Consider the following 14,718-nt stretch of genomic DNA (forward strand, 5'->3'; position numbering starts at 1 on the left):
CAGCACACACAGCAGAAGAACATGTTTAGGAAGCAACGTTTGACAAAATTAATGTGGTCCAGAAAGAGTTTTAAATGCTGAGTGGGTGCCTGAGAGGGGAATAAATAGTCTTCCATCTGGCCTGCCCTCCCACCTCAGCCCCAGTGAGGTGCCTCTGCCACCACTGGAGGAGATGGGGAGCCGCCTCACCCACACGAGGACGCCCACCTCCCAATAGGAGCACGAGGCTGGCAGGTTCCAACCCAGCCCCCAGGAGGTGCCCGCTCCCTGCCTCCCACCTTCACATGCTTGCAAGGATGATGCCCGAGCTCCTGGCTGGCTCCCCGCTTGGCACGCTGCTTTACCCGGAGTGGGTGTTTGCAAGTGGCTGCTCTCTCCTGCCTACTTGCAGCGCCCAGACCTGGGTGACCCCTGCAGTATCACCCACATACTGGGACAGGATTTAAAAGTCCTGATACCCATACACCCATTTTCCAGTTTGCCAGCCCGAGACCAGCTTTTGTCCTCAGCCACACTCAGCCCAATGCCATGACCAGAGTTACCTGTCTGTATCTCCTGCCCTCCCCCCTTAGCAAAGTGTTCTAAGAGATGTGCACTCAAGCTACTGTCAATTAGAAAGAAAGATCAAGGCTATGGGTTGCCCTGTATGGTTGTTCAGGTTGTACAGTATGTAAGTGGCTCCCTCTACAGGTAGGAGAGCTCCGAAGACACTGACAGGCAGGTTTGGGGTGGGGAGAAAATCTACCTTACTTGATAGGTTCTTCCTGGATTCAGATTCCTCTGATCTCTTACAAATAACAGCGCTGGACACTCTGATGGTCTGTGTCGTGCAAGGTCTCTGTGAAAGCTGATGCTTTATGGGTTGTTTCATTTATTGCCCTCACTGCAGGGGTTCTCAAAACTCAGAAACAGGAAAACAAAGGAAAGGGCTTCACGTTTTTACTCATGGGCTTTCCTGGAGGGTGATTAAGCAAGCTGCCTTTGCCCACCACAGGAAACCGGATACAGGGATACAGCGGTAGAGCGAGAGCAAAGCCTTTGCTTTAAATTGCAATGAACTTGCTTTCCGGGCCTTTAAGAAAGGCCCACCCCACAGTAAATTGCTGAAAGGCCAATCCCTTCACTACCAATTTAATGCTAAGAGCCGATGACGTTCATCAAATCTGACAGCATTTTGGTAAACGAGGGCTCTGTTGATTAGGCTGCTGTCCACCCAAGTATTACAAGGCTGAGGAAGCCATAAATCTTAATCCACTGATAGCAGGAGAAAGATCCAAGGCTGAGAAGTGGTGGGGGATAAAGGACAGTACCAACCAGAGACCATTTATCACCTCCAGCCCAGTCCACGATGCATGAGGCGGCTCGGAAGACAACACGGCGCTGCCATTTGCCTCTGTGGCTCTCCCACCGTTGGAGGGTCCTAGGAAGGGTTTTACAGGTGCAGCCGGTCAGGCTCCAGACCAGTGTTTGTATGACTCATGACCTTCTGGAGCTGGGATCCTGGGGCCCATGTGTCTGAGGCAACCCCCTCTGTCAGGGACATCTCTACCTGAAAGTGCTTCCTACTTGCCAGGCAAGGTCCTAAGAAGGGAGGTTATTCTACTGGAAGAGATGAAGGTCTTGGTCCAGGTCTCTGGGAAGGTGACATGTGGTCCATGGGAGTTTAGAGCAACACTCAGAAAAACATGCAAGGAAGCCAGCTGAAGAGCGCAGGGAGGCCAAAGGGAGGGAGCTGTGCTGGCCAGGGAGAGGCTGAGACTGCAGGGTGTGTCCTGAGACCTCTGTGTCCCCTACCGACCCGGCTGTGGTCAGTGCTGATACACCAAGCGCCTGTGTGGCCCCACCTGTCCTTCTTGCTGGCTACAACCATATAGGAGATGCCCCAGGACTGGGACAGGGCTCTGGTACCTCTCCTGGTAGAGTGGCTTTTAAGAACTAGCCACCACTGGCCACTGGGGATCCTGCTGCCTTGACCACTGCTCACCTCTGGCTACCTCCAAGAGCAATGAAGCTCACCCAAAAGGGTGAGACCAAGATTGCCTTCCTCTCTATCCTCTGTACCCCAAAATCTGTCTCCATGTACTTTCTACCAGGGAGAAATTTTCTATGTAACTCTACTTCTTGGGGCGAAAGGAAACCCAACAAGTCCCTCCCTCTTCCTCCTGGCAATAGTGCAGTTGGTACATTGGGCCTATCTACTGTCCTGGATGAGAAGCTAGGGGCCCCAGGCCCTGCTCCAGGAACAGCTCGGGGCAGGCAGACTTTGCATCATGGGGCCTGGCCCTGCCTCTGATCACATCCTAGCAAGGCAGGAGTGGGCATCTGGTCCAGGCTGACCAATTGAGATTCAGATGGTATCTCTCCTGGACAACTTCAACAAACAAATACTGAAAGACCACAGGGATGACATCCTGGGGATGTGTGGAGTCAACAGAGGTGATCAGGGACTCTGGGGGCTAGGGACAGAGATGTGAGGTGGAGGCTGGGGTACAGAGAGACACAGGCTGTGTCATGCTGACAGGGTGGGAGTCTTGCTTCAAAGACTCCTGCCTTGTCTTCCTATAGACACTTGGCCCTTTGGGCATCCTGTGACATGTAGCAGCCAGGGACCTTCCTAAAACATGAGCCCAAACACATAACTCTCCTATTGAACCCCCCCCCAGACAATTCGTCACAATTAAAATGAAATCCAGGGGCGCCTGGGTGGCTCACTTGGTTATGCATCTGCTTTTGGCTTAGGTCATAATCCTGGGGTCCTGGGATTGAGTCCCACATTGGGCTCCCTGCTCAGTGGGTAGTCTGTTTCTCCCTCTTATTCTCTGCCTGCCACTCCCCCTTGCCTGTTTTCTCTCTCTCTAAAATAAAGAAAGAAAATCTCAAAAAAAAAAAAAAAAAGTGAAATCCAAACTTCTTCCTGGGATCTTCCAGGCACTGGAGACCCCTGCCAGAACTTCCTGGAGCTGGCTCTGCTCATCCTCAGCAGTCAGGTCAGACATGGCCCCCGGGGAAGCCTTTGTTGCCCACTCTCTCTAGATCAGCTCTTCCCCAGATTCTGGTCCATCTCATCCCACACTCTTTTCTCCCATGTAGCACTTGTTTCTTTGCTCACTTGCTTCTGGCCCTCTGCCTCCCCACCCACCCCCGGTAGACTTGAGCTCCAGGAGAGCAGGGCCCACCCTGCTTCACTCAGGGTGCTGACCCCAAAACCTATAAGCAACCACACTTGCACTGCTGCTCAGCAGAGGGCACAGAATGAACAATGGACTGAGCAAGTGAAAAAACATCCTGGAGCGAAGGGCCCTGAGGCCTCCAGGCAGAGCCACCATCAGCATCCACCCCCCACCAACTACAGCAATGGTCAGGACTGCTGACTGTTTCCTCTGTGCCGAGCACGGCTTGACATGCTCCACAGACCCTGGCTCGTTCAGTCCTCGTTAACCACCCTACCAGGCAGTTGCCATTACCAACTCTACCTGCAGGTGAGGAGACAGGCACCAGAAGTTGAGCAGCTCATCCATGGCCACACTCCTGGGAAGGGGTGAAGCCAAGACTTTGATCGACAGCCGCTGGGTTCCTGAGTCTGTGCCCTCACTCACCTCTCTGGACTTGTCTGTGCCCCTGCCACCGGGTGCTCCTACTTGAAGCAGCAGATGGCCCCCGCTGACAGACCCCTGTGACACACACTGAGCACGCATGGCCTCCTGGCAGCCCCAGGAGGTTTACTGATGATGAACGCAAAGCTCAGAGAGGTCACACCACCAGCTCCAGGACACACAGCCAGTAGGCAGTTTGACTCCAAAGCCCGTTTCTGTCTCTCCAGGAGCCACGGGTTCTGATAACAGATGGCAGCTGCCACTTGGACTCAGCTCTGGGGCTTTAAAGGGGGTGGTACAGACTGCATCAAATAGGACCATTTATACCCAGGGCACCGGCTACATTGCTCTGCTAACGGCTGCCTAGCAGGGAGCGGAAGCCCAGCGCGAGGGCCAGATCTTTCCCTTTTTCCAGCGAAGGAGGAATCTAGCTTTTTAAAAATATATAAAAACTTTTGAATTTAAATGTTAGCAAGTGACTAAGTCTTTTTAAAACTGTGTGAGTCCAAAAAACATTCTCTGGGGGACAAGTTCAGCCCACAGGCCGCAAGCTGCTCACTCTCAAGTCCGGCAGGCCAGTCCTCTGTATGCTTCAGACCTGGTTGTTACGTCTTCTGTGCAAGCTGGGCAGTCCCCATGTCTTCAGAGCTGGGGCACTGAGGGCAAGAACTGAGCCTTATCTGATTGTTTCTACCTCCAAAGCCCTACACAGTGCCCAGCCTGGGATAATAAATGCTTGCTACATCAAAATTAAAAGATGATTTCTTTTGGGATGTGGCTTCTAGTCCTCGCACCACTTCTGAATGCTCCCGGATTTATCCATATCAAGGGGGAGTGGTCCCCAAAGCATGCCATGTGGCTGGAGCAGAGTCCATGCAGTAGTGGGAAAGGGGTGGGCTGACCCCCCAGGACCCCTTCCACTTTCCTCCTAGGGTGCCATTGCATTCAGTAGAGGCCGGAAAGCCAGTCTGTGTTTCCCAGATGCTTTTTCACTAGGGATTCTGGATTCTGCAGCCGATTAGATGGCCTCATACAAGGGAGGGAAAGTAGAAGTGAAATGGAAAGAAGGGGACACACACTGGCTGATGAGCACGGTGATGGAGACGATGGGTTTTTCAAGTGTCCCTCCTCGGGCCAGATAGGTATGGGTCATGTTGCTGTAGCAGGCATCATCTGGGGCCAGTGGTTGTGGCGGTGGCCACTTGGCTCCTGGATGACAGCTAAGGTGATACATCCCTGAGGCTGATCTTCCACCTTTCCCACTGTGTCCTAGGCAGCAGCTTTCCTGGCAGGCTGTGCTAGAAGGCTGGGTACCATTCCTGGGGGACCCCGCTCGCTCCTCCTCTTGCCACCTAGAGACCTTACAAGCATCTGAATCCCTGCATTACGTTCATCTCTGATTAAAACAGCTTGAGTGGTCTCTACGATTAGGCACTGACTGACCCCTGACTGATACGGTGCAGAAGGACAATTAGAGCCTTTGTGGCATCAGGAAGCCAAGAAATCAGCCATGATTAGGGCCTGTGAAGTGTGGGACCACAGGGAGAGGCTGGGGAGGGATGCTAATTAATCTCAGGCCAAGTCTCTTAAATTGCACAGGCTCTGGGGCCAGCCATTAAGTCACAGTCTAAGATGCAAATACGGCTCCTGATAATTGAAGGCACTCAAAACCACAAGAAGGAGGCTCTCAAGTGGGATGTGGAGAAAGGCCTCCTCAATGAAAAATTAACATTCATTGCTGGGGACAAGAGGAGGCCTCTAGGCTGTGTGCCCTGGAGACCTTGCTCATCCGTACTGAGATAAGGCTGTGGGAGTCAGTTGGCCAGGAATACCCTTCAGGGCTTAATCACAGATCCACAAACACAGGGAAGACCAATGGGTTTGTGTGTGGGGGTCATGGGTCTAGGGTTCAAACCTCCCTTAGTCACCATGTGATCCTGAGCAGGTCACCTCTTCTCACTGGGCCTCAGTTTCATCAGTGGCACAATGAGGACAGTTAGCAGACCTATGGGGTTATTGCAGAGATAGGCCAATAAAGCTTATGGAAGTGTTTCCTACAGACCCACATGTACAGCACAGTGTACTTCCCAATATGGGTGACCGCAGGATTAAAGAGGATTAGACACCATTGCTTAAGCCTCACCTCAGACCCCATGGGTCAGAATCTCTATGGGTGGGGCTGCCCACGTGATGTGAATGTGCTGTGGGGGCTGAGACCCACTGACCCCGGCCCAGCAAGGTGTGAGTAACCACCAGGTGAGGACGACGCAGGCAGGAACACAGCACTCAGAGCAAAGCTCTGGGCTTGAGTTCTGAGGCAGTCACTTATTAGTGGTTGGCCTTGGAAAGCTCACGTCGCTTTTCTGATCATTCACCTCCTTGGCTTCCTTAAAAGAGGAAGAACATTGGAACTTGCCTTATAGGTCTGCTGTAAGGACAAAGGGGAGGAGTCATGTGGGAGCTTAGCCCACACCTCATACCTGGTTGGCACTCAAAAATGCAAGCTGCTGGCATCAGCAGCACCCTGACGTGGCATCTTAGGTCTGTGGGGAAGGGTGCTTTGTCTTCTTCACCCACTGCATCCCTGGCATTGAAGAATGTGCCAGGCACATAGTGGGTGCTCAAAAAAAGACAGCTGTATAAATGAGTCACCATGACAGGATTGTGAGTCCATCTTGGGGTGGCCCCATCCCCTATCTGGAAGGGAGGATCATGCCACTAAGAGGGGGCAGGAGGGTCCCTAGGCTCCCCCCACTCTCAAGGGCCAGCACTACACGAAGAGAGGACATCAGTAGGGTGCCCAGCTAGACCATGAGAATTCTCAGTGCTTGGATTATATTTCTATTCCCACAATGACCCTGCTCCTTATTCTAAAGCTATATGTCTTGACTCTGCCCAAGGTTTCCAGACCTGGTGCCATCCTCGGCGCTGGACTTTGCTGGGGGCTGTCCGAGAATTGCGTCTTAAAGCTTCCTCTGCTTCTCGGAACAGGGTTCTTCGTCCACCATCTGTACCAGGATGAAGGAAAGAGTCTCAGTGATGCACCAATGACAAGTTCACACCCAAGGAGGATTCATGACTTCAACTGAAAATGCACACTAGTGTGCCCAAAGTCTTGTATATGAAGTGAGTTACTATACTGCTGCTGGTAGCAGCAGGGCATTAGAAAACAGCCAAATGCCCAGGAGAAAGGGAATGGGAAGTAAGTCACAGCTGAATCGGGCAGGTCTATATACAAAAGGAACAATCTCTGAGATATGGAAGCAGGGTACACACAGTATGTACTACAGGCCAGCATTTGAATAAAAGAGGAGAGAAGGGAGAGAGATTTGTTGAATGAGTGAAGGTATTGCTGGTGACCCAAGTACAAAGACTCCTATTACCTGCACCTCCTTGAAACCTGGACCGAGAAAGGCCTGCTTCTCCCAACTAGTAGCAGGTTTTGGCCTGATTCCTCCTCCCCAAAAGCTCCATTTCCCTTGTTGTCCTGGGGGCTAGGAAGCTCATGCTAAACTCTAAGCTGAGTGGCTGTGGGTCTCCTGGAGGAAGGTTTTGGGACTTTGCTTTCTCCTTTTAGCTTTTTGTTGTTTTGACTTTTAGTGGCTACTAATGGCTTGGGATGGTTACCATACCCAGGAGTAAGGCAATGAATCAGAACAACACGAATCAAGATTATTGTGCAATGGGCATTTAACATTTCATATATTATTTAATCTTCCTGGCAAGCCTACAAGGTGGGACTAACTATTCCCACTTCATAGAAGAGGAAACTGAGGGTCCGAGAGGGCCCGACTGCCAGAGGTCTCAAAGCTAGACAGTGGCAGAACAGAGTTCAAACCCAGCTCTGCCTCATTCCAAATGTTCTTCCTGTAATTTGGTAGCACACCAGCTTCTCAGACAAAGTGGCCTGCCTTCAAGGGTGCCCTACGGATGGGTGCCCTTGTCAGTTCCATTTAACAGATGAGGAAGCAAAGGCCCAGAGTAACATGGCCAAATTGGGACCCGACCCCATGTGCTTTGTCACTTCATTCACTTTACCACCAGGTCATTTCGGGTGCCTGTACTGGGCTAACCGCTGGTGTGCTCCTGTTCCACTTCACAGACTCTCTGAGCTTTTAGTGCAGGACACATGGGATCGGTTTAAAGTCTGTGGAGTATGGATTAACTAAATTCAGAAATGAACAGTGGAATCAAATATCACACAGGGTTAGGTACTGAAGTGAAGACACAGCCAGTGAAAATCGAGTATAATTTAAATTATTCTAGACATTTCCTTCAATTACTGGCACTACGAAATGTAAAAGCCGGGAATTTAGTGCTCTGACCACCTCTGCCCTTGGGTAATGGAGGCCAGGGCTAAGTTTTAAAAGGTATAAAAAGGGATTTCTCTCTCTCACGCACACACTCATGCTCTTTTCTCTCTCTCTCTCTCTCTCTCTCTCTTTTTTTTTTTTAAGAGAGAGAGAAAGTGCACGCACGTGCAAGCATGAGGAGAGGCAGAGGGAGAATCTTAAGCAGGCTCCATGCTCAGCACAGGTCTGACACCGGGGCTTGATTTCACAACCCTGAGATCATGACCTGAGCTGAAATCAAGCGTCAGACACTTAACCAACTGGGCCACCCAGGTGCCCCAAGCTCTCTTTCTGCCAAAGTGGGTATAGTTAACTAGCTACTTGCTGGTAAGTTTATGTGCATGGGATAGGGCTCCACTGTCCCAAATTTGACCCCCCAGTGTGTGGTTGGGCCCAGGGGGTCCTGTGCTCACCATGTGTTCCCTCGGCATGTGAGGCACTTCTGGTGAAGTCAGAGTGGACAGCTTTCCGGGGTGATGTCTTCAGCTCAGAATTGGCCCCATTGACGTAGACAGAGAAGCCCTGCTCCAAGTGCTCCAATCTCAATTGCATGGGGTCCTTGGTTTTCAAATGCTTTAATATCCTGGAAGAGAAACGATTCCTTGCTCCTTGTTATGTGAGCCTGGGCTGCCGCCCACCCCCATGCAGTGAGAGAACCGCTGCTCTGATGGGCAAAACGCCTCTAATCGGAGGCCGGGTGGCGGGTGCCCAGCTGTTCATCTACAAACAGCCTGTAAGAGGCCCATTACACACACGGAAAAGCAGCAAGGGGGAGATGGTTTCAGGCCCTGCAGGGGTGTTTCTGCTTTCGTGCTGAGGTTCAAACGCACGTTAGCAACAACGCAGGCACACACCGACCTCACCCCGCGGTGGCTGAGACATGTGTTAACATTGCCACCACACAGCCTGGGTTTCCTGGGATGACCCCAATTTCATGCATCTCCACCTTGTGTGGATAGTGTTAACTTCTCCAGAGTATAATAAAACATGGGTTTAAGGATCTTAGGTTCTAAGCCTTTGCAAGAGGTTTCATAGAACATCTACAAATCAGAAAACATCCTCCATCACACCAGGCAGACTGACTTTTTCCTTCAGTAATAAATGTGTTCTCCAAAGCTCACCCCTGATATCTCAAATGTCATCATTTTATATTCTGATGCAGTGAAAGAATATATCAAAGCAGGCATTCGTTCAAGATTCATGATATGATTATCACCTTTTGGCTAAAAGGGTCTTGGTGTGAACATGGGTGGATCCCTAGTTCAAGTCTTCTCAAAAACCCAACCTCACTCCTCAGGCTCCATCCTTGGCCAACTCCTGATATGGCCAGTACCATAATCAGTGGGCAGCATCCTCGCCAGCCCCTCCGGAACCATCCCATCTGTCGCCAAATCCTTCATTGTCTTTACAAACACCTCCATGCACCCCCACATCAATGAGATTTATTTCCACACAAGAAGAAATACAGACAACCAGCCCGCGTGGCAACCAGCATGCATCTTCTTTGTGATTAAACACATTACTACCAAACTGGCAAAATGCAAATTTTTAAAAATAATTAGTAATCACATAAAGGGTGTGTAGTAAGTGCCAAACTCTGTTCTACCTGCTGTACTGATACGGTAGTTGGTTCTTGTTATTCGTGGTAGTTTTATTCTATGAAATCACCACAAATGCTGAGTTAGCGAATACCGAAACTTTGTCCCTAGGGGAAAATACAGGATTTGGTTCCTGTGAGCCTCTGCCGCAACACTTCATCAACTGATCAATACATAACCTTGCTGCGTGTTTCTGTTTAAAGGCACTTTATTTGATACATAGTTGATACACCTCACAGGCCAGCAGTGCTCTAACTCAGGCCTGAGGGAAGCCCACCCAACACATTTGGGTATTTTCTGTATTTTCTGCGTAGAGACAATATAGTCTTCTTGCACTTAGAAACACCACGCGGTACTTCCGCACTATGCCTGGGGGCCAGTTTAAACAGCAAAATCACCACTAAAAAGCATAAAAATGTGGAAAACATGGCACTAAGTATATTGCAAAAAGGACACTTGCTTATGGAATAAGGGCTGAAATAAGAAGAGGGAGTGTTCCCTTGTTCTACACCAAAGGTGGGAATGTGCATGTTGGGCAACCAAAAAATTTTTGCCATCCTGCACATGTCTTTGAATGCCCACAAAAGCACTGCAAATACCGACGAATAAATTTTAGTGAGTAGGTGAATTCATATTTAGGGAACCTATGAATTATAGGGATTGACTATATTTAGACATTAATCTTCCCCAACAATCCTATGGGGTGATTACTTTTATCATCCCCATGCAATAGATAAGGAGAACGAGACACAGAGAGGTTAAGTAACTTGCCCAAGGTCACACAGCTGGTATGGTGGTAGGGCAATCTGGCTCCAGTCTTCACCACAACAAAGACAACCTCTAAAGTTAGTGAGATGACATTGAAACTGGCAGACTTAGACATTGCTGGTAACTCACAGGACCTTCTCAGAAGTAATATGAAAATAGGGAAAATGCCATATGCTTGGTCTTCCCCTGGTAAATCCATTCCAGCAAATCACTTTTGACTGGGAACGATGGTCAGTGTGTGGTCGTAACAAAACCCTGAAGGCAACCCAAATGTCCAACACCAGGGAAATGGAACCTGGGATCCCACACAGCTGAGATCATTATGAAGAATCTGTCCAAACGTGAGGAATGGCTTGTGATTGGTGGGGGGCGAAACAGATAGAATAAAAACAATGCACGTGTGTTTATGTACAAAATGGAAAAAAGTGTGTTTGTGGAACAGGAACGGAAGGTGATAAATGTGAAAATCCAATCAGTTGTTGAGGTAAGGTGGTGGCATTATGGGTGATTTCTTTGTTTGTTTTTTAAATGTTTCTTTGGCTGTTGATACATCCATCTTTTCAACAATCCTGGCAGGAACATTTATTACACACTTCTTATCTCCTGCCGGCCTTGGAAGCCTGGGAGTTGATTGTTGGGCGGGCAACAGCATAAAACAGAAGGAAAACACAAGTAACTAAGAGGTGCTTTCCAAACACAGCGATAGTTGCCCTCTCTGGAGCAAACAATTGGAGGCTGCAGCAGGCAGCAGCAGGCCCTGGGGAGAGAGAGCGGGGAGCCCGAGCCCCGGGAGGAGCACAGAGAATGGAAAGTCTGACCACCCAGCCACAGGGCGCCTGCCTCCATCTCCCTCCCGAGACCGCCCTGTCTCCTGATGCTGCCTTGGTGGTTACGGTGACATCCCGCTACCGGCATTCTGGGGCTGGCACTCCGTCGTGTGTGCTTCTCTTTAAGCAGAATGATTTATGAAAATGTGGATTTATGAAACTGATAAATGAGGAGATAATTATCCAGACTGTGAAAGGGATCGCTAAAGGAACTCCCCGACTGCAGCTGAGCTGTCAGTGATACTCATGTGGCATCAAAGAGAAGTGGTGTCTTTTTTTTTTTTTAATTGATAGCCTGCTTTGCATAAAAAGCAGCCCTCGGTATATGGGATTCAGAAAAATCAGACACGGTCCCCGCCCTGTCGAAGATGGAGCCCCTGCCCACCTGGTGCCCTTAACACACACACTCTACTTTGTTACGGGTCTTGCTGGCTTCAGAGCATGTGGCTCACTGCCTCATCCTAGGGGAGACTACCTGTGTGTCTGTTTATTCTCCCTTCCTACCATGGGAATCTGACCCCTGCATATGGTTGGGGTCAGTGCTGAGGGTGAGGAACGCTCTTGTGCCTCAACTCTGGAACAAGTGGTTCTTTTTTTTTAATTAAAAAAAAAGATTTTATTTATTTATTCATGAGAGACACACAAACAGAGAGAGAGAGAGGTAGAGACGCAGGCAGAGGGAGAAGCAGGCTCCATGCAGGGAGCCTGATGTGGGACTCGATCCTGGGACTCCAGGATCATGCCCTGGGCCGAAGGTGGCACTAAACTGCTGAGCCACCCAGGTTGCCCAGAACAAGTGGTTCTAAGGCCCTCAGGGTCTAGCAGGGTATAGAAGACATGGATATGCATTCTAACAGAGCTACTATGGACCCCATGCTCATCATTGGAGCTCTTTCTGTCTTATCCTATAAGTGACCTATGAGGCCACTTGTACAGAGAGAAAGTAGGAGTGTGACAAGGGACATGATTGAGTGGTCAGGGCACGAGCAGGGGCACAGCTGGCAAGAGGACATGGCCAAGGTCGAGGGGTAGGTGGTGCATCGCTCCTGGGTGTGGTCGTGCCTGTGTGGATGGTGGGATCACCTCAGCCTCAGAGCACTGTGGCTGGTGGGTGACCAGGCTGGCCACATGGCCGCCAGGACCTCAGTCACCCCAGAGGGCAACCAAGGGCTTCTCCAGGGGTCAAGCATTCAAGAAATACCCGGATTTCAGCTCAGGGTATTAACTGACATTAACATTAATATAATGATGATGATGATGGTGGTAGTGGTAATGATGACACCTGAGTGTCTTTCTTACTCCCTCATTGGCCCTGTGATTTAGGTCTTACCATTGGCCTGTTTTTTTGTTTTGTTTTGTTTTGTTTGTTTGTTTTTTGTTTTGTTTTCCCATTGGCCTGTTTTATAGATGAACTTGACCAAGATCACAGAGCCCAGGAAGCTGCCAGGATTTCAATTCTGGTCCGTGAGGCTCCAGAGCCCATCTCCCAGACACACCATTGTGCTGTTTCTAGTCTCCTCACCATTTATCACACCACCAGGGCTGAGCAAGGAGAGTCCAGATGGGGAGCAGTGGCTCCCAGCTGGGGGCTTCCTGGAGATGGTGGCATTTGAGACCAGCCCTGAAGGATGGTAAGGCGGAGGGCGGTGGTGCAAAGAGACTGCTGTTCCTCCCAGAACATTGGTGCTCACAGGCTCTAGTACTGGCCTGTTAGGATGTCAGCATCCCCCATCCGTGTGGGTGTAGGTGGTGCAGTGTGGAGGATGAAGCTCCACAGAGAAGGTTTTACCATTTCCTCAGTGTGTGTGTAACCTTTGGCAAGTCCCGACACCTCCTGGGCCTGTTCCTCTTCTATAAAATGAGATCAAGAGTGCCTATCCCTCTTTGGGCTGACATGAGGATGGAGTGGGATACCAGGCTGCAGCTCTGGCTCAGAGACTGGCCCATGCCAACAGTCCCTCACCCCCCACCCCGGATGCTGGTTCTCCCGTTCCTTCTCTGCCTGAATCTCCTTTTGGGGCAGTGGGTTTACATCTCTCATGGGCATGTTTTCCTATACATTTCCCTCAAACCACCTTTTCCAGAGAAGAAATAACACCACTGCTGGACTCCTGGATCTGGTCCAGCCCCCACCATCTAGAGGGATGTTTTACAGTCCTTCCCTGCCATCAGCCCTCCAGCACTCGGCCCAACCTGGTAGCTCTGTTGTGAGTGAGCCGGTCGGGTGTGATTACATCTATCATGAAGGTGAGTGACCAGAATCACTAAGGATCCTCTGGGAGGGTTCAGGCAGGAGTGACCTGGGACTGTCACACCCTCCTCTACCTCCCTTGGTCCTCTCCTGGAGCACATGATCACATTCTGCTTCTTTGGGAGTGGTTATAAATGGGTGACCTTGTGCTCACCTGCCACTGCCAGGGCAGTTCCTCAAGGGCAAGGGCTGTGGGGCAGAAACCTGTTCAGTCTGCCTCGCCAGCAACTCTTCCCTATCCTCCAAACCAGCTCCTCGGATTCCTTTTGGGAACCGCTCTGTTCTTTCCCTTACTCTGTGTGGTCTGGGTGACACTCACTCCACTACCCAGGTGAAGGAGGTAGCCAAGGAGTGGCCAGTCAGGCCATGCCAGTTCGCCAGGCACCAGGGGCAACTGGCTCGGGGCTGAGGCTGGGGCCCTCCTCAGGAATTCAGCCTAACTATCAAGAAGTCCTCTCTTCTCCTTGAGGCAGGATGCAAGGGTGAGGCCACCGGTGGCTGCCTTGGCTCCCGTGAAGGAGGCACCAGCCTGAGATGAGTAGAGTCAGAGTCAAGTACCTGGATACAACTATACCTGAAGCCAGAACATTATCCCAGATTTCTTAATTTCATGAGCCAGTAAGTTTCCTTTTTTATTTAAGGTCCATTTACCTTGAGTTTCTGTCCTTCCTGTCTCCCAACCACCCAAGTACTAACTAATAAAGTTAATGCCTTCCTCATCACAATGCTCTCCTTCACGTTGTTGGTAGTGCTAAGCACCGAGAAGGCACTCAGTGAAATCCTGAATGAAGAAAAGAATACCACCCATAGCATTTGTGGCAGCTATGTTCTGGGCAGGACACTCCTGGGAACTGACTCCAGTTTTTGCACACCCTCCTGTCTCAGGTCACAGGGCAACCCAGATAAGCAGGCTGGGTTTTCATTTCCCTCTGTGTACACCATAAAGCCCAGAGGCTGGCTTTATACCAGGTCATATAACTAGATTTCCAAGTACACTGGAGTTTATTCCCACAAAACCCTTCATTGCGAAACTGGCAACTCTGGCAGATTCCTCCCCTCTTGATTATTTATGACAATATTAAACAAAACATAAATCAGAAAGTCCAGCCCAGCTCTACCACTTCCTGGCTGGATGACTTTGGACAAACGGCTCACTGCTCTGGGTCTTTTTTGTCTGGAAAATGGGTGCAGTGAGTATAGCTACATCACATCAGGTAGGGGGAGGATAAACTGAAAGGATGGGGCTCAAGTGCCTGCATGCAGGAGGCCCCCAGAAGAGGTGCCTCCAAAGCAACAACTGGTGGTAGCTCAGGGGGCCACCCACTTTTC

The 14,718-nt window shown here is 50.2% G+C and overlaps 1 protein-coding gene across 8 annotated transcripts in view; it reads right to left on the reverse strand.

Annotated features, from left to right (window-relative positions):
- Window positions 1-14,718, reverse strand: part of KATNIP (katanin interacting protein) — a 193,286-nt gene that overhangs the window by 123,858 nt on the left and 54,710 nt on the right. For 7 of the 8 annotated variants that reach the window (XR_012000598.1, XM_026011061.2, XM_026011060.2 and 4 more), the window contains exons 4-5: window positions 8,359-8,528; window positions 6,504-6,601 (exon numbers count right to left, since the gene is read on the reverse strand). Coding sequence is in view for 5 of the 8 variants with exons in the window: in XM_026011061.2 (XP_025866846.2) it covers window positions 6,504-6,601; window positions 8,359-8,528 (268 nt within the window). In the remaining 3 variants the exon portion in view is untranslated. Of the gene's footprint in view, window positions 1-6,503; window positions 6,602-8,358; window positions 8,529-14,718 lie in introns of those variants that run through there. The other variant, XM_072753613.1, reaches the window with a different exon arrangement.

This window comes from Vulpes vulpes, chromosome 3 (genome assembly GCF_048418805.1).
Source record: "Vulpes vulpes isolate BD-2025 chromosome 3, VulVul3, whole genome shotgun sequence".
Classification (NCBI taxonomy): Eukaryota; Metazoa; Chordata; class Mammalia; order Carnivora; family Canidae; genus Vulpes; species Vulpes vulpes.